The sequence below is a fragment of the Myotis yumanensis genome, unplaced genomic scaffold (genome assembly GCF_028538775.1).
Source record: "Myotis yumanensis isolate MYYU_CA2020_CCGP unplaced genomic scaffold, mMyoYum1.0.hap1 SCAF_4, whole genome shotgun sequence".
NCBI classification, from domain to species: Eukaryota; Metazoa; Chordata; class Mammalia; order Chiroptera; family Vespertilionidae; genus Myotis; species Myotis yumanensis.
This window is the reverse complement of record NW_027223755.1, coordinates 70,253,449-70,273,670: the sequence shown is the minus strand read 5'-3', so window position 1 is coordinate 70,273,670 and position 20,222 is coordinate 70,253,449. Positions and strand designations below refer to the sequence as shown.

General features: G+C 40.8%; 1 protein-coding gene across 5 annotated transcripts in view; it reads right to left on the bottom strand.

Annotated features, from left to right (window-relative positions):
* The window catches only part of DMXL1 (Dmx like 1), a 156,155-nt gene extending 135,933 nt beyond the window's left edge, over positions 1 to 20,222 (bottom strand). For 3 of the 5 annotated variants that reach the window (XM_070412509.1, XM_070412510.1, XM_070412511.1), the window contains exons 1-2: positions 20,055 to 20,217; positions 3,271 to 3,396 (exon numbers count right to left, since the gene is read on the bottom strand). In XM_070412509.1, the coding sequence (XP_070268610.1) occupies positions 3,271 to 3,396; positions 20,055 to 20,141 (213 nt within the window). In that variant the 5' untranslated portion in view covers positions 20,142 to 20,217. Of the gene's footprint in view, positions 1 to 3,270; positions 3,397 to 20,054 lie in introns of all 5 variants that reach the window. The other 2 variants (XM_070412512.1, XM_070412508.1) reach the window with 2 other exon arrangements.

Here is a 20,222-nt window from a genome sequence, read left to right as displayed (position 1 = left end):
TTCCATAATAAAGATCATTTCTATAGTACAATGAGAATAAAAGGAGTGAACAAAAGAAAGATGAGAGACACTTGTAACTACACTGAAGGGAAGGAAACACAGGATTAACAAGAAGAATAGTCCAACAAATAGGTAAAGATTGCAGGAGTTGAAACTCCTTTTACCATGAATATCTTCACACTAGGTCCCAAAAAGTAACTTTTCAGACTGGCAGGTCTATCAGAAATGATTGGATTTTTTAAAAGGATTGGGTCCACTTTGGTTCCTCACACAAAATGTTGTGGTGGAACCATATAGTCAAACAAAGTATTTAAATATCTAGCAAAAAAATAAATAAATAATTTTGTAAAGTTCATCCCAGTCTAGCCCAGAGGCAACCATACCTAGGACTGGCCACCTATGCCTATATGGTGATATATTATGCTATATACTATGCTGCCTATTAGTTATGACTCTTCCAATTCTGATACTATATAGGACTGTATTTAACCTTACATAGCATCATATGCCTCTTTTGTTGTTGTTTTACTTTCAAGGTCACTTTTTATTTTTCATACGCAAAATAAAAATTTCATTTTTCTTATAGACTTGCAATAAATAAACAAAAAATTATACACATTTAGAAGAGTTTATCATAATTTTAGTATAAGAAGTTACAAGAAGATAACTACCTGTTGGCAGGCAAAGTATGAATCTAACAAATGATTTCTCATCAGTAATTTATTTGTAAATAGCTGGAAGATTATTGTCATTCTTGTCCCTCAATCCAATTAATTTTTAATCAAGTAAGTTTTACACCTGTTATCTACACTAATGACAAAGATGCTAATTGACTGTACCTTCACTACGCCCACCAGCCAATCAGAAGAGTATGCAAATTAACCCAACAAAGATGGCCGTTAAATTTGCATACTGCCGGTGGGGCGGGCAGCGCCAGACACCGCCGATGGGATCTGGGCTGCAGATCGGGGACCGGGGAGGCAGGGCAGGCAGCGCCAGATGCCACCCAGGGAGGCGGAGCCGGCGATCACCCCGGCCAGAAGCCTGAGGCCTGGGCAGGGGCAGAGCCGGCAATCACACAGGGCTGGGGGACCCCTGCCCAGGCCTAATGCCCCGGCCAGAGGCCTGAGGCCTGGGCAGGCCTGAGGCCTGGACAGGGGCGGAGCCAGCGATTGCCCAGGGCTGGAGGTCCCCTGCCCAGATCTAACACCCTAACCAGAGGCCTGGGCAGGGGGCAGAGCCTGCGATCTGAGCAGGCTGGGGGTTCCCTGCCCAGGCCTAACACCCCAGCCAGAGGCCTGAGGCCTGGGTAGGCGATCGGAGAGGGCTGGGGGTCCCCTGTCCAGACCTAATGCCCTGGCCAGAGGCCTGAGGCCTGGGAGGGGAGTAGCCGGCGATCGCCTGGGGCTGGAGGTCCCCTGCCCAGACCTAACGCCCTGGCCAGAAGCCTGAGGCCTGGGCAGGGGCGGAGCCGGCGATCGGAGCAGGCTGCAGGTCCCCTGCCGAGGCCTAAGGCCCTGGACAGAGGTCTTAGGCCTGGGCAGGTGATCGGAGTGGACTGGGGGTCCCCTGCCCAGGCCTAATGCCCCTCTGGCCTGGGCAGTGGCGGAGCCTGCTATCTGAGCAGGCTGGGGGTCCCCTGCCCAGGCCTAACGCCCTGGCCAGAAGCCTGAGGCCTGGGCAGGGGCGGAGCCTGGGATCGGAGCGGCCTGGGGGTCCCCTGCCGAGGCCTAACACCCCAGCCAGAGGCCTGAGGCCTGGGTAGGCGATCAGAGCGGGCTGGGGGTCCCCTGCCCAGGTGTAAGGCCCCGGCCAGAGGTCTTAGGCCTGGGCAGATGATCGGAGCGGCCTGGGGGTCCCCTGCCCAGGCCTAACGCCCGGCCTAAGGCCTTAGGCCTGGGCAGGGGCCGAGCCGGGGATCGGTGTGAACTACAGAGGAAACACCTTTTCTGACCACTCATTGGCTAAGCTCCCTGTATGCCACTGGTAATATTCTTAGTAACTTGGGTAATAAGAATCCAAGAAGGTGATGTAGGGTTTTTCCACTTCACTCCTGGAGAATAAAACGAAGGTCTGCTGCTGGAGGGGCTAAGAAATATCATATCCTGCCCTAGCCGGTTTGGCTCAGTAGATAATGCCTCAGCCTGCCTACCACAGGGTCTGGGTTCAACTATGACCAAGGGCATGTATCTAAGTTGCAGGTTCTTCCCTGGCTGGGGCCCAGGTCAGCGCTCATGCAGGACACAACTAATCAAAGTGTTCCACTCACTTTGATGTTTCTCTCTGTCTTTCCCTTTCTCTTCCACATTCTCTAAACATCAATGGAAACATATCCTCAGGTGAGGATAAAAAAAAATAGTAAAGAAATGTCATGTCCTATGAAAGACACATCTTGAAAATGCCTAAAGAAAGTTGTCATTTTTTCATGGTGAAGAGACGAGTCCGTGTTGATGAGAACACCTTGGTGGCTGCGGTGACTGGCAGTGGCTGCAGCAGTGAGGTAATGGGGCTGGTGCCTTCCCCTGATCAGCCCGGCCACCTCCCACAAAGGGAGGCCAGGCTGCGACTTAGGCCCAGTCCCCAAGGGGAGCAGTGAGCGGGCCTAAGCCATCAGTAGGACATCCCCTGAGGGCTCCCAGTATGTGAGAGGAGGCAGGCTGGGCTGAGGGGCCACTCCCATCCAGTGCACGAATTTCGTGCACCGGGCCCCTAGTAGAGGTAATAAGTATTAAAGTTCTTTGTCGCCCTAGCTAGTTTGACTCAGTGGACAGAATGTCAGCCTGCAGACAAAGGGTCACAGGTTCAATTCTGGTCAAGGGCACATACCTAGGTTGCAGGCTCCTGCCCGGCCTGGGCCCTGGTCAGGGTGCGTGCAGAAGGCAACCAATCGATGTGTTTCTCTCACATCGATATTTCTCTCTGTCTTTCCCTCTCTCTTACACTCTCTCTAAAAATCAATGGAAAAATATCCTCTAATGAGGATTATAAATAAATAAATAAATAAATAAATAATTTCTTTTTCAACATAGAGAGAAGATTATGCTTTATTTCAAATTTATATAAGAATAGAATTCTTGAAAATCTTAAAGATACATTTGAGAGAGCCAGGGATTTTGTTCTCTATAGTGCATCTTAGAGAGCCAAAAGAAATTTGTAGCTACATTGCACTTGAAACAAAGCAAGTCTCTAATTCAATAGGAAATATACTTCAGACTAGCCTGGCATAAACCATATTCAAAACTAATTTCATATTATCACAAGATTACAAACCTTGCCTTGTTGCATTGAACAGTCTACACATCCTATTTGTATATTTCCATGTTTAGCTCCTGGGATTATTTGTAATCTTTCAAAATCACTTCCCAGTATAACAATGTCACATCCAGATGCATAAGCCTAAAAAAAGAAAGAAAATAAAAACAATAAAATTATCAAGAAAGTATTTATCAAGTAAAATACTGGCATTAAATATTACATTTTAACAGATTACTTTTAAATTCTTTTTTAAAAATTTGTACTATTTAAGAATATTTCCTTTACCTCTCATATACAGTCCCATCAGCAAATTCAATCAGTCCTATCTTCTCCAATGAATGCCACCGCCCTTATCTAAGCCCATCTCTTTCCTGCACTATTGTTAATAGTCTGACTGCTTCCATTCTTGCTTCCCTCTAATTTTTTTCCACACAAAGACAAAAGTGATCTTTTACACCAAATAATTTTCCCTGTTTAACCCCCTCCAATATTTTCTTGGAATAAAATCCTAACTCCTTACCATGGTCAATGCCCTAAATCCAAAATGGGAACCTTTTTTCTGCCAAGGACCATTTGGATATTATAACATTATTCACGGGCCGTACAAAGTTATCAAACTAAAAATTATGTTGTTATGAAAAAAGCTCCGAGATATATTGAATTTCAAGTCCCACCTGCATTTGCCTTGGCAGGGCCAGACCAAATGATAAGGACCCGACAGTTCCCCACCCCTGCCCTAAATGATTGTCCCTAATTCTCTACATCTCAAGGTTCTCTTTCCTTACCTCAATTGGCTCCTGGCCTTATATTGCCCTTCTTTCTGTTCCTTAGGCATATCAATCTTTTCCATCTCAAAGTGTTTTATCTACCTTTTATCTGCCTAGTCTTTGTCTAGCTAGCTTCTTTTCAACATTCAGATCTCAGTTCCTCACCTACCTGCTCCCCACCTTTTTTCCACCCTTCTCTCTTTCTCTCTCTCTCTCATTCCTTCCCATCACTTTACAATTTATTTTTCTCTGTAGCATATACCATAACTTGTAAATTATTTCTTATTATCCATTTCTATTACTAGACATTAACTTTCAAGACAAAAAGGTAGGGTTCAAGTTTATATTGTGCTGTGCTCTCACACCCAATCTAACTGAAGGTCCTGCTATATAAATAATTTATGGAATAAATGAAGTACTTAATTTTACAAAGGGAATCACCATAACCAAACAAAATAAAAGGATTTAATTTAAGGCTTGTTTGGCAAGTATTTTATAGCTCTTTTTTAATTTTATAATAAGCAGAACTTTCCCAACCAGAATTCTTTTTGTGGTCTTTTCCACACCTTCCCAGTGCACGGGAGTTTCTTCAATTACTTGGCCATCCTAAAATTTAATATCTGAATATTAAATTTTCACATCCTAAAATTTAAAATTCACATATTAAAGGTCAGCATGCAATGTAACACCGATAATAAAACATCTATTACACACTACTTTCCATCCTGATATGTTCCTAAAGTTTTAATAATTTTTCATTTCTCATCACTTTTGCACATTCACATACACCTTACTTAATGTAAAAAATATTATACTTAATAGATACTTTATGACTTTAATTCCTACCAAACCCAAAATGGTCCTATTCACAAGCTACCAAAAAATATTAGAAAATGGACTTGAGAGAAGATACAAATAAATCTGCTCAGATTACAGACAAGAAAAGGATGCCTAAGTAGGTTGACATAACATCTTAGTGGCAGAGTGGATTTGAGAACCCTGATCTCTTGATTCTTGATCTAGTGTTATTCCCATGGCAACACAGGGTCTTTCCTAGTTAATCATGCTTCCCTGGAATTTTCCAAAAAGAAATTAGGGATAATCAAGTCTGGTTCCACTAGTGTCACATAGTGGAAAAAATTAAAATTAGCTCAGTAAACAAAACAAAAAACCTCATGATAGTCTGCTCACCTATACAAATATCCGCAATAGGATCATAAGGCTTGTCATGAGACTATTAGTAAGAATAGGTTCCAAAAACTAACTTATTTCAAGAAAAATTTTCATTCATAAAGTTCTAAGTACTTAATATTTTAAAAACTGATTTTTCAATATTAAATTTGGATAAAATACTAATTGTCCCTGGTTTCCCAAAAAGTTGTTTCAAATTCTGAATGTTTACAACTTAGATTCCCTCCTTGTTATATATTTAAAGTCTTCATAATTCTGCTTTCCTTTTGTTATACCTGAAATAATCTACCTACTTTCAGATATTATGTTGCAACTATTTTTGTCAATAATCACGATTCTAAATTTTCCATAAGTCTATATTAATCCTGAAGTACCTCACCAAATTACTGTTTAATATAACAAATATTAAACATTTGCAGAATTGGAAAATATAAAATTATCTCAGAAATATACTTAGTCCTATAGAGAGGAAGATGCCAATTTATAATACCATTAACCCTAGATCATACAAAGACTTATCCATTCTGGATTAGCCCTGTTCTTTTCCCTCTGCTATATTATATTATCACTTGACTTTTGTCATTTATACTGTTATTTGACTTTTCCTTAGTAAGAATACCACAAGATGCAAAGCCGTCTCTCTCTAATTTTGATAAATTTTAAATCCAATGAAAATTATTGATCTTCATCTAGAATATCTCTCATTCAGTCCTCATTTGGCAATAAACTAGTAGATTTGGGGGGAAAAAACCGATATAACCAGCTGCACTCCACATTTCACAAGTTAACAATTATGCTTGGGGCTTATAATAAAGGTTCTCTGGTTTTCTTGACTACAGAATTTAAATGCTTACAGTTTATTTGATTTGTAACTAGATGTAGGATGAATAAAAAACTCAAACCATACTTGCATTTTGTTCTATTTCTTAATCACTCACAAAAAATTGTAACTGTCTCCTAAAAAATCCTGTTAAGCACAGAATACCGGTTGAATAAACTATGATAGATACCCACAATGGAATATTATACAGTTGTAAAAAGAATGAGGAAGATATATATGAATTGACAATGGTGTGTTTCTAGGGGATAGTACAGTATTAAGTTGGGGAAAAAACAATGAAGTACAAAAAAGCATTTATAGTATGTTATTTTTGTGTAAGAAACAAGTTAAATAAGAAAACATACGTTTCCAAAATAAATAAATAAATAAATAATAAATCTTTAAAAAAGAAAACATACATGTCTCTGTTTATTAAAAACAGAAATACAGGAAAGATAAAAGTAGGAAACAAAGTTTGTTATCAACAAAGGTAGGTGGGAAAGGATGGCGTGGAAGGGATACAGGAAAGAATGGCACTTCTTAGTATAACTTAATATATAGTGCCGGGGCTGACCAGCAGACCCAGAGCTATGGATGAATAGATTACTCTGACACACGTTTCTGTGAAAGAGAGGCTAAGGGGCTGGTTGGCAGGAGGCACCAAAACAGCCTCAATGGCCTGCCTCATTAGGCTTTTATTGTAACAACAGCTTGAACTAAAATTAACCTCTAGATACAATCAGCAGGGTAAGTATCCTTGAGAAAGCTCATGCTTCTACAAGGTTGGGTCTAAAAGACTAAACATAGAGATTCCAGCAAAACACCCAGGGGCTCGGAATTGTTTGGAAAAGTCAAGGCAGGGGCTTCTGACTTCGGCAAGGTCCCCCTAAGAAGCCCCCGACCTTTTGGAAAATCCTCCTTACAGACTTTCTAACCAAGTCCCATGCTTCCCCACAATATAGTTATGATTTCTGAAAATATATTAATGTCATACATCTTAAAATTTTAATTCAATCTGAATGGGGGAAAGGGGAAGGTAAGTGAAACAAATGAACTAACTGCATTTCAAGTGAATACTATAGCCACACCTAAAGAAAGCCAAGAACAAACTAAGTAACTTATGAACACAGAATTTCACCATATATTTTTGTCTTAGGCAGTTAGAAAGAAAAAACTAGTCTTCCTCCAGTGTTTCTTCTTTACTCTCACACTACTACCAAATTCACAAACTTTTGAGTATTGTGTGAAGGAACACACCAAGCAATGCCTATAGTTTAATTCAATTCTGACACTACCTAGAGATAACATTAGATTCCAAAGGTTAAGAAGGGCTCAGTCTTGGATGAGACTGTCCTCTACTTCAGATGTTAATCACAAGTACTAGGACCCCAAATTATCCACAATTTCTGTTCAACTTGGCTACAAATCAGAGGTTCCCATGACCTCCTCCTCCTTGGATTTGATTATTTGCTAAAACGGTTCACAGAACTCAGAAAAACAGTTATGTTTATTAGCCGAGAACAACAACAGATCCAGGGACAGAGAAGCATCAATCAGACTGTCAAACCTCAGCGGGAAGGTAGGGGAGGGTGGGGGTAAGGGAAAGAGATCAACCAAAGGACTTATATGCAAGCATATAGGCCTAACCAATGAACACAGACAACAGGGGGGTGAAGGCCAGAGTTGGGGGGATGAGGGGTAATGTGGGGATAAGGACACATATGTAATAACTTAATCAATAAAGAAATTTAAAAAAATACAGATGAACAGCCAGATGAAGAGATACATAGGGGAGGTCTTGGAGGGTCTCTAGTGCAGGGGCTCCACAGTCCCTGTTCAGTTGGGATGCATCACCCTCCTGGTACATGGAGGTATTCACCAAAATGAAAGCTCCCTGAACTCCATACTGTTGGAATTTTATGGAGGTTGCCTCATGTAGGCATGATCATTTATTAACTCCATTTTCAGCCCCCCTTTCCCCTCTAGAAAATGGGGAGAGGGGTAGAGTTGAAAATCCCAAGCTTCTAATCATGATTTAGTCTTTCTGATCACCAGACACCATCCAGTAACTAACTAGGAGCCCACCCAGTTGCCTCATTAGAACAAAAGATGTTCCTAATGTTCTTATCACCTAATTTAGAAGCTCTGTGCCAGAAACAGAAGGAGAGAAATAGAGGCAGCACAGAGACCAATACAAATATACACAGAGTGACCAGATTATTATGACCGGCCAGATTATTATGACCACCCCATCAGTACAATGAAGTGAATTAGTTCTGCAAATAATAATAATAATAATAATAATAAAAACCTTGAGAGTATTTGCTTAGGAAATTTTCAATATTCAGTATTTTTGGAACTATCAATGTACTGATGGGGTGGTCATAATAATCTGGCCACTCAGTGTATATTCTATTACTCTCAGGCAGGGTAGGAAGAAAAAATACAAACAAATTCTAAACTCTTTTTGTAAGTTTTTAATTGTAGTGGTATGGATGATGCTATTCTACTAGTAAAACAGTTTTAGATGTAGTATAGAAATGAGCCACAGATCTCATTGTATAAGAAAGAGCAGCCCTGGCTGGTTTGGCTCAGTGGATACAGCATCGGCCTGCAGACTGAAGGGTCCCAGGTTCATTTCTGGTCAAGGGCACATGCCTGGGTTGTGGGCTCAATCCCCAGATGAGGGCAAGCAAGAGGCAGCCGATCAATGATTCTCTCTCATCATTTATGTGTCCATCTCTCTCTTCCTCTCCCTGCCCCTCTGAAATCAATAAAAATATACATTTAAAAAAAATAAAATATATAAGGGCTCTAAAAAAGGGGGGGGGTAATTAAAGGGATGGTGTAGGGTAGCTATAATGAGAACCCAGAATACCTTGTTATACCAGAAAGATACTAAGTGCTTTAAAAAAAAAAAAAAGACCAGGTAAGAATCATCACTAATGGATGCTCAATCAAGGGGAAAATTTTGATGAGGTTGAGGATTATTTTCTGCCTGGTCATAAAATAGTGTTCACACACTGCATATATTGCAAGTACGTATATGTATGTGGGGGCGGGGGGCAGTTTTGCAATGGAAACATTGGGCAATAACTTGAGGGGTTATCAAAATTAATATCACCGATGATAGATATGTGTCTGCAAATGTGATATTCAAAAAAGGATGCAACATCATTTACACATAATTTTGCCCAAGAATGCATACCTTCATTCTAATCAAAAGGAATCTGTATTCCAAATGAGGTATCATCCAAAAATCACTTGAAATAGACATATCCTCCTACAGATAGTCCTAATAATTATTAAAATTAATTTGTCTTTAGAGTTTATACCACATGATGAAGTAATAAAAAAGTAACACATAAAAAATAAATAGAGAAAACAACTTATAATTTAAAATGGGCCCTAGCCGGTTTGGCTCAGTGGACAGTGTCAAACTGCAGATTAAAGGGTCCCGGGTTCGATTCCAGTCAAGGGCACATGTCCAGGTTGCAGGCTCGATCCCCAGTAGGGGGCGTGCAGGAGGCAGCCGATCAATGATTTGCTCTCATTATTGATGTTTCTATCTCTCTCTCCCTCTCCCTTCCTCTCTGAAGTCAATAAAAAATACATTTTAAGTAAAAAAATAAAATTAAATGGGCTGTGCGTGATTACCTATCCCCCACTAAATTCTTTTATTTTTAATCTTTATTGTTGAGAGTATTACAGATGTCTCCTCCTTTTCCCCCCGCCCCCCTCCACCCAGTTCCCACCCCACTCCAGGCCTTCACTACTCTGTTGTCTGTGTCCATAGGTAATGCATATATGCATATAAGATCTTTGATTCATCTCTTCCCACCACCCTCCCCTACTCCCTCTGAGATTCATCAGTCTATCCCACATTTCCATGCCTCTGGTTCTATTTTATTAATCAGTTTATTTTGTTCATTAGATTTCTTGTTCATTTATTTTGATTTTTAGATTCAATTGTTTTTGTTTGTTTATTTTTTTAATATATCTTTATTGACTTCAGAGAGGAAGGGAGAGGAGAGAGATAGAAACATCGATGAGAAAGAATCATTGATCAGCTGCCTCCTGCATTTCCCAGACTGGGGATTGAGCCCACAACCCGGGCATGTGCCCTGACCAGGAATCGAACCCTAACCTCCTGGTTCAGAGGTCGATGTCCAACCACTGAACCATGCAGGCTGGGCCAATTGTTGATAGATAGGTATTTGTTGCCATCTTATTGTTCAATTTTTTATCTTTATCTTTGTCATCGTCATACTCTTCTTAAAGAATACCCTTCAATATTTCATGTAATACTGGTTTGATGATGATAAACTCCTTTAGCTTTTTCTATCTATGAAGCTCTTTATCTGACCTGCAATTCTAAATGATAGCTTTGCTTTATAGAGTAATCTTGGCTGTAGGTTCTTGCTATTCATCACTGTGAATACTTCTTGCCACTTCCTTCTGGCCTGGTAAGTTTCTGTTGAAAAAACAGCTGACAGTCATATGGGCACTCTCTTGTAGATAACTGCTTTTCTCTTGTAGCTCTTAAGATTCTCTCTTTGTTTTTAACCCTTGGCATTTTAATTATTCTGTGTCTTGGTGTGGGTCTCTTTGGATTCCTCTTGTTTGGGACTCAATGCACTTCCTGGACTTGTAAGTCTATTTCTTTCAACAGGTAGAAGTTTTCTGTCATTTTTTTTTTTTTGCACTCTCTCTTCTCCTTCTGGCACCACCATAATGCAAATGTTGGTAGGCTTGAAGTTGTCCCAGAGGCTCCTTACACTGTGTTCATATTTTTTTATTCTTTTTTCTTTTTGCTCTTCTGATTGGGTATTTTTTGCTTCCTCATATTCCAAATTACTGATTTAATTCTTGGCATATTCTACTCTACTACTGAATCCCTGTAAATTACTCTTTATTTCAGTTAGTGTATGTTTAATTTCTGATTGGTCTTTTTTCATGTCTGAATTTCTCACTAAGATTCTTGAATGTCTCACTAAAGTCCCTTGAAGTTCTCACTAAGATCCATTAGCAACCTTATAACCATTGTTTTGAACTCTGTATCCAGTAGTTTGCTTGCTTCCATTTCTTTCATTTGTGACATGCTTCTCTGTCTCCACACTTTGGTTGCTTTACTGTGTCTGTTTATATGTATTAGATAAAGCTGCTATGTCTCCTGGAATAAAAGAGTGGCCTTATGTAGTAGGTGTCCTGTCGGGCCCAGTGGCTCAGCCTCCCAGTCACCTGAGCTGGGTACTTTAGGTGCATCCCCATGTGGGCTGTGTGCAGTCTTATAGTTGAACCTTGCTAGCGCCACTGGGAGGAATTGTCCTCCAGGTCTATTGGCTGTGAGGACCAGCTACAACTTCAGTGGAAGAGCTGCTGTGCAGGAGACACCCCTATGGACCAGGACTTGCTTCAGTGGGACTTTGGTGCTCACTGAGTCTGCCCCTTGAGTGTGTCACTTGTGGACGTGTAGAGTTTGCAGTCTGGTATTCATACCAGACTGTCACTGGGTGCACTGGCTCTGGGGCCTCCTGGAAGAAGCTACAGAGAGATCTGCAGATGGCTGCTACTTGTATTAGGTTTGGAAGTGCCCAGGTGAGGCCCAGCTGTGAAGCAAGGCAGGCTGGTGCTAGTGCCCAGTTTTGGGCCTTTTGTTGATAGGTTTGGGGTATGCTGTCACTGGCTGCAGCTTGTTTGAGAGATTTTAGGAAAGTCTGAAGCTGAGCCAGGACAGGCCATTCATATGGAAAAGCTGTTGCAAATAGCTTGAGTGAGGCTGCAAATTGGACAGAGCAAGGTCTCAGGGAATGACCAGGGCCATGCTGGTGGAAACTCAGATATGCCTGCCAGTTAGTTCTGTGATGGGGGCAGTCCCAGCACAGGAACAATGACCCCTGGGAGCACTCCTATCTGGGAGAAAGGCGTCCCTGAGTTCCTGTCCCGATGCCATACAATCCAGTTCCTCCCCGTATGTCCCTGGATTCCCCAAAGCTGCCGTCCGGTGCCCAGCGTTGGAGCTCAGAGGAAGCCAGACCATGTTCATCCACTGGCCCTTTAAGAGGAAATGCCTGGGTCTCCAGTAGCCTCCATGTCACTCAGCCGAAATCCCCACTGGTTTTTATAGCCCGAAGTTACAGGGACTTCTCTTCCAAGCTCTGGATCCCTAGACTGGGGGTCTGGTGTGGGGCTGGGACCCCTTGCTTCTCAGGGGAGACCTTCACAGCAGAAATATCCCTGTTAATTAAAAAAAAAACACCACACGTGGGTGTTGAACGAGCCTGTTCCTCGCCTCTGCCCCTCTTACTAGTTTCAATGTACTTTCTTCTTTACTACTCGAATTGTCTGACTTCCATTCAGCCAGACTTCAGGTGGTTCTGAATGATGGTTGTTCTGTATTTTAGCTGTAATTTTGATGTGGATGTGGAAGGTCACTAGCACCAACATTTACTCATGCTGCTATCTTGCCACTAAATTCTTTAATAACCCATATACCTAGTTTTAAATAAAAACTTAAGTTGTAACACAACACATAATATTTCTAGAATAAAATCTAAAACGAGTTTTACAGATTTTTCTATCATAAATAATTCTCAAAAACTCATTTCAAAGTGTCCTGATTATATTCTGGAATGTTATCAAAACCATAGAAGCTACACTGCTTTATCAAACAAACTGTCATGCTACTTGCTCTTCAAAATTAATATGCATATATTACAATTGGTACTCTACCTGTTTCTGATTGTAATCAAAATAATCTATGATTAAAATAAAAATTAAATTGACAAATAAAAATCTTTATTAGGCACAAATGACATTAGGCTTACTAACTTTGAAACTAAAGATAGCACACATGAGTTCATGTGTGCTATCAAGCATATAATTAAAACCTGATTTTTAACTATAAATTTTGGCAGACAACCTTCTATAATAGTCTACATTTCAAAAATTATCCAAGTCTGTAACAATAGGTATTTTAATTTGGAAATCCTGTGATTCTGTAAAACACTTAGAATTCCTGTGTTTACTGTTTTGTTTTCACCAACCATACCAGGTAAATATCCCAAAGAATGTCTTCCTGGTATATTTTCTGGTTAAATGAGTTAGTTTTGGTATGTTGTAATTAACACTGCTCTCGCTTTTAAAAACAATGTTAAGAATTAGTATTACTTCAATAATCTTAAAGGCACTTTAATACTATTTAAAACATAGTATTTTAAAACAGGCCCAATTCTTAAAACAAAGTCTAATTTAGAACTCACAATGGCATATGAGTACCACAAAAATCTCTTCCTCCAGGTGCGAACATATCAAACTTCCCCCTCCTGTATCTTCTCCACATACAAAGACCCACATAGCCCCTCCAAAAAAGAATCTTTCCATTCTCCCACCTTTAAAGGATTCTCTAGAGCAGCGATTTTAAACTGGTGTGTTGCATTAGCCTCCTTTCCTTAGATTGTCAAATAAAAAAAATGACATCAGGTGGGAATGCAGACTGGTGCAGCCACTGTGGAAAACAGTATGGAGTTTCCTCAAAAAATTAAAAATAGAACTCCCATTTGACCCAATAATCCCACTTCTAGGAATATATCCCAAGAAATCAGAAACACCAATCAGAACGGATATGTGCACCCCTATGTTCATAGCAGCACAATTTACAATAGCTAAGATTTGGAAACTGCCTAAGTGCCCATCAGCAGATGAGTGGATTAAAAAAACTGTGGTACATCTACACAATGGAATACTACCCTGCTGTAAAAAAGAAGGAACTCTTACCATTCACAACAGCATGGATGGACCTGGAAAGCATTATGCTAAGTGAAATAAGCCAGTCGGAAAAAGATAAATATCACATTATCTCACTCATTTGTGGAATATAATGAACAGCATAAAATGATGAACAAAAATAGATCCAGAGACAGAGAAGCATCCAACAGATCGTCAAACCTCACAGGGAAGGTAGAAGAAGGTGAGGGGAGGGGAGAGTAAGAGATCAACCAAAGGACTTGTATGCATGCATATGAGCAAAACGAATGGACACAGATACAAGGGGGGTGAGGGCATGTGCTGGGGGGTGGGAGGGGCCGGGAAGAGGTCAATGGGGGAAAAGGAGACATATATAATACTTTAAACAAGAGGAGGGAGACCAAGATGGCGGCGTAGGTAAACACCGGAGACCGCTGCCGCAAACAACCATTTCAAAAATACAACTAAAAGACTGAAAGGACATCACCCAGAAACACAGGAAGGCTGGCTGAAGAGAGACTCTACAACTAGAAGGAAAGAGAACAGCAAATCGAGGCTCAGAGGCGGCGCAGTGTGGAAAATACAAAGGTATCGAGGTGCGCGCGCAAAGCGGGCTGGTGGCTGAGGGCGCGGTTGTCGTTTTCTGTCGGGAGTGAGTCTCAGACTCTGGGCTCCAGATCCGGGCGAGTCTCTAGGGACCCAGACTCAAACGGGAGAAGCGGGATTATCCGGCATCAGTTGGAACCTGAGGGCAGCTTTCTCTCCGAGGTTTGCAGCGGCTGCCGGGGTTCTGAGAAGCAGAGCCTCTGGGAACGGGACTGAGCGTGGCCATAACTGCTCCCTCCGCCCGCCCTGTTGATCCCGCCCCGCCCAAACTCTGCGCACAGCCATTTGCCGATCGCCTCAGGCAAAGGCTGGATTAGCGCCTCCCCAGAAGGCAGACGTTTTCATACAGCTGATTCCTATAGCCAGTCGGCCTGGGGGTCAAATCCCTCTAGTGTTAACTACAACAATTAAGGCTTGGCTAGAACAAGACTGCGCACAGAGACCACAAGGGGGTGCACCAAGAAAGCATAAAAGATGCGGAGACAAAAAAACATGACAGAAATGGAGGATATGGAGCTAAGAATCGCAATTTTGAGGGCTTGCCATAAATTTGTGCAGAGCCTCACGAAAACTAATGAGACCCTCGATGCTACGATAAAGAAATTAGAAAGTAAGCATACACGGACTGAAATAAAGAATATTATACCCAATAGCAGACCAGAGGAGTACAATAATCAAACCAAAGATTCGACAAAAAACACCCAATTGGAAAAGCAAAATGAAAAAAGAATCCGAAAGTGTGAAGATAGTGTAAGAAGCCTCAGGGACAGCTTTAAGCGGTCTAATATCAGAGTCATTGGAGTGCCAGAAGATGAGAGACAGCAAGATATTGAAAACCTATTTCAAGAAATAATGGCAGAAAACTTCCCCCACCTGGTGAAAGAAATGGACTTACAGGTCCAAGAAGCGCAGAGAACCCCAAACAAAAGGAATCCAAAGAGGACCACACCAAGGCACATCATCATTAAAATGCCAAGAGCAAAAGACAAAGAGAAAATCTTAAAAGCAGCAAGAGAAAGAGGCTCAATTACCTACAAGGGAATACCCATACGACTGTCAGCTGATTTCTCAACAGAAACTTTGCAGGCCAGAAGGGAATGGCAAGAAATATTCAAAGTGCTGAATACCAAGAACCTACAACCAAGATTACTTTATCCAGCAAAGCTATCATTCAGAATTGAAGGTCAGATAAAGAGCTTCACAGATAAGGAAAAGCTAAAGGAGTTCATCACCGCCAAACCAGTATTATATGAAATGCTGAAAGGTATCCTTTAAGAAGAGGAAGAAGAAGAAAAAGGTAAAGATACAAATTATGAACAACAAACATGCATCTATCAACAAATGAATCTAAGAATCAAGTGAATAAATAACCTGATGTACAGAATGAACTGGTGATTATAATAGAATCAGGGACATAGAAAGGGAATAGACTGACTATTCTTGGGGGAAAAAGGGGTGTGGGAGATGCGGGAAGTGACTGGACAAAAATCATGCACCTATGGATGAACACAGTGGGTGGGGAGTGAGGGTGGAGGGTGGGGTGGGAGCTGGAAGGAGGGGAGTTATGGGGGGAAAAAAGAGGAACAAATGTAATAATCTGAACAATAAAGATTTAATTTAAAAAAAAAATACTTTAAACAATAAAGAATTTTTAAAAATAACAGCCAATACAACAAATGACAGGTGTGAATGCCTGTCTTGAATCATAAATACTATATGTAGGTCATAAAATAGAGTTGTATCTTACTGGTAACATCTTATAATAAGGTTGTGTCTGATTGGTTAATTCTTGGTACCAGAAATCCTTATATACAAGTACTATAGGCACCTGATTCGTTAAAAAGTCACCTTAGTGAAATATGGGTAGGAAATTAGCATTTTTTTTTTTTTTTGGTAAAGCAATCAAAATTACACCTATTTTTTTGTTAGATTGGCAAAAAAAATGTATATTTTGGTGTGTTGCCAAATTTTACTAATTAGTTTATGTGTGCCATGAGATGAAATAGGTTTAAAATTTCTGCTCTAGAGTGAACAAAAGAAAAAGTTAAAGGATGCTTACTATGACAGAAAGTTGAGAAAGGAGAATGCTAATTAAGCCGTAGTTCTCTACCAACAGCCAGATAGTTGCAGTCAGTTTCTTGCCTTGAATCTGAGTTCCCTTGGCTGGGAACACTGAGTTTTCTCATCCAACAGGGAGCCTGGACCTATATAACATGTTTACTTTCAGAGCTAAGGTATATAAATTCCATACTAGACACAGAAAGTCAAGTATTAAGACAATCTTGGAAATTACCTCCATCTCTCCATTTCACTCAAAACAGTTTCAACACTACTAGTAAGTATGAATAAACCAGAAAATGGGGGGGTGGGGAGAGAGAAATTCAAAAAGTGTAAAAAAACTTGCCCTGGATATACAACTAACTATGAGACTGGGCTGGAAGTCAAATCCAGGTAATGACTCTAGTATTAGGTCTCATCAGTACTTCAATCCCTATTCTAGATACAATGAAACCATGGAAGACATACACAAAGCAAGACAGGTTAATGATACACTGGAAGTGCAAATAAAGTGCTTTGAAAGTATGAGATATGGTCACTGCCTACTAGAAGCTTTCATACTATGAGCAAAGTCAAAATAGTTTGTTGCCAGTTTAAGTAGTAAAAAAGTATCTTGGATATACTAACTATATTTAGTATGGCATATTTTAAAATTGAAACTCCAAGAAAACATGCATTCAATTTCATTTCAATTTACTAGGTAAAACCTGTCACACTTTATTGTGAAAATAGGATCTCATCTCTTGTAATCTTTTGAAACAAGAACAGGTGAGTTATCAGCAAACATGGGAAGTGGGGAATTACAAACACAGTACTGTCTTCAGAGAAAGCATACCATACCAAGAGGAATAGAAATTCTTCACGGGGGCCTGCAAGAGGAAGATCTCATGTCCTTAACTCAAGTAAAATTGGAATTTAGAGAAATTTTTTTAGCCTGCACATACCATGTACCATTAGTGTTTGCTACTTTCCTATTAAAAAAAAAGAATTCCAAATCAAAAGAGATTAAAAATAAAATTCAAGGAGTAAACAATAGATTCTGCTTTTAACATGAAAGAAAAATGGGCACTTCAAAAGAAGTAAATTTAAGATATATACAGTATCCAGGAAACCGAGGGCAAGAAATTTAGTTTATAACAAAACTATCAACTTAATGTTAAAGTCAAGGATAGATGGGCTGCAAAGGAAACAGATGATTATTAATCCTTAAACTATCACCAAAACTGGGTCTCTACACTAAACCGGTGGTTCTCAACCTTCCTAATGCCGCGACACTTTAATACAGTTCCTCATGTTGTGGTGACCCCCAACCATAAAATTATTTTCGTTGCTACTTCATAACTGTAATTTTGCTACAATTATGAATCGTAATGTAAATATCTGATATGCAGGATGTATTTTCATTGTTACAAATTGAACATAATTAAAGCATAGTGATTAATCACAAAAACAATATGTAATTATATATGTGTTTTCTGATGGTCTTAGGCAACCCCTGTGAAAGGGTCGTTTGACCCCCAAAGGGGTCGCGACCCACAGGTTGAGAACCGCTGCACTAAACAAAAAATAAATAAAAGTATTTTTACTGTATTTATTGCAATGTTTCCTAAGATCTGGAGATTAAAGCCTGTTCTATGGAAATGGACTTTAAAATGCAGCAGGCGGGACCAAGAAGCTACATGATGGTGTAGGATAACTATATAAGCTTTGGCACATTCACTTACCTCTCCTTTAAAATAACATGGGGGCATTCATCAAGGTTTTATATACACTTTAGATGGATCATCTAGGTATATAAATATGCCAGCATATTGTATATGCTTTGAAGTAGATTACATAGATCCTTTTTTTAAAAAAAAAAAAATGTATTTTTATTGATTTCAGAGAGGAAGAGAAATAGAAACATCAATGATGTGAGAGAATCATTGATTCGCTGCCTCCTGCATGTCCCCTACTGGGGATCAAGCCCGCAACCAGGGCATGTGCCCTGACTGGGAATCGAACCGTGACCTCCTGGTTCCTAGGTAGGCGCTCAACCACTGGGCCATGCCAGCCCGACGGTTATATAGATTCTTAAAGCGTGCTTACATAGAAACTTAATGCCTTCTTACAAAAAGTTCTTAGAATTTACATAGGAGGAAGCACTCATATAACTTTAGGAGATAGCAGAGAATGCAATGTTACTATCCTATAATCTCCCACTAGGAAAACCTCCTTGAGTAAATGCTCTTTATTCTCTCCCTCTCCATAGCAAGAGCAGAGAGCAATGTCCAACTACAGCTGCTCACTGAAACCCTCAGAGCTCACTCTTCTGAGTATTCTGGCTAGGCTAACATTTAGAGCTGAATCTCTAAAACTGCTAGGGTCAAGTGCAAGCTAAGAAGTGCATGCGTTAATCTACAGGGGAGGTACAGACTCTATTTTAAAGCAAAGTATTGGTTGGCACAGATCTAAAAACACAACTGAGGAATTAAATGCCTGCACCATGTAAAATAATGACTATTATTTATTCTGACTGACAAAGACCACAAAAAAGGTCAAAGCTAGACAGAAAGAAATCATGGGTATCTATCAACTCCTTACTTTGTTTCACTTATTTATGTAAACTTTAGTTTTACTTTTAATCACAACTAAGCCATAAGTTACACTAGTTGTAGCAGAAATCATCAGCACTGTAAATATGTTTAGATATAGAGTATCATGTGAATACTGACTTTTAGTTTGAAGTTATTACAAAAACTATAATTAAAGCAGAAATTTCCACTATAGTCCTAGTAAGTAGGCAGAAATTTGGAGTCCCCTTACTTCCAATAGTCGGATAAGGCTAATGAAAAACAAATCACTTTCAGTACACCTTCACCTTGGATTACTGCTCCACAGCGAAAAGGAGTTTCACTGAGAAACAGGAATGCAACTTCTAGTAATTAATGTGAACAATCTAATCGAAGTAAGTTCCCCAGGATTACTAAACGGTCACATGCGGGAATTCAAAGGACGTCGGGAGTAAGTTATTTATTAAAAAATATTTTTTTACTTTCTAAAGTGATTCCTCAGGAGAACAAACGAGAAGCGCTGTTTTCACTGTATTTTTAACCAGCGCTGGCTGTTAACAATTGGTAACTATTTGAAGACACCCACTCACCCACTCATTCTAACTACAAGGCTACTTGACCTTAACTTAGAGTAAGAAATGAAATCCATCCCAACTATTTCTCAACTTGACCATGTTAAGCCTATGGAGTAGGATAAGAAGCAGCCCTCCCTCCCCACCGCACACACACACACAACATTACACAATTTTTGTTTAAACGGCTTTGCCAAACCACCCCGGCCCAAGGACGTCAGACTGAACACTTAAAATACCCTCCGAACATCCTCCCGAGCCCGGGCTCTGCACTGGAAGGACCTCCAGGACCCGAAGGTTTTCCCTCCCTCCCTCTCGAGGCCAGGTGCGCCCGGCCGGGCGGCGGGACCTCCGAGAGGCCCAGGGGGCCCAGGGGACCCCCACCCCCGGGGGTGGCAGGGAGTAGGCGCGTTCCCGGCTCTGCCCGTCATTCCAGGCCGAGACCGGCGGACCCGCCGCGGGCGACGCGGGAGCCTCCCTGACTCACCGTGAAGCGCTGGTCGCCGACGCTGCCCACGGAGAAGCAGTGGTCGCCGGGGTTCACAGCCCCGGTCAGCACCTGGTGCAAGTTCATGTCGGCGCCTTAGTCCAGCAACGGACACCGCGGCCGGCTCATGCCCGGGGTCAGCGGCGGCTTCCCTCCCGGCTTCCCTCA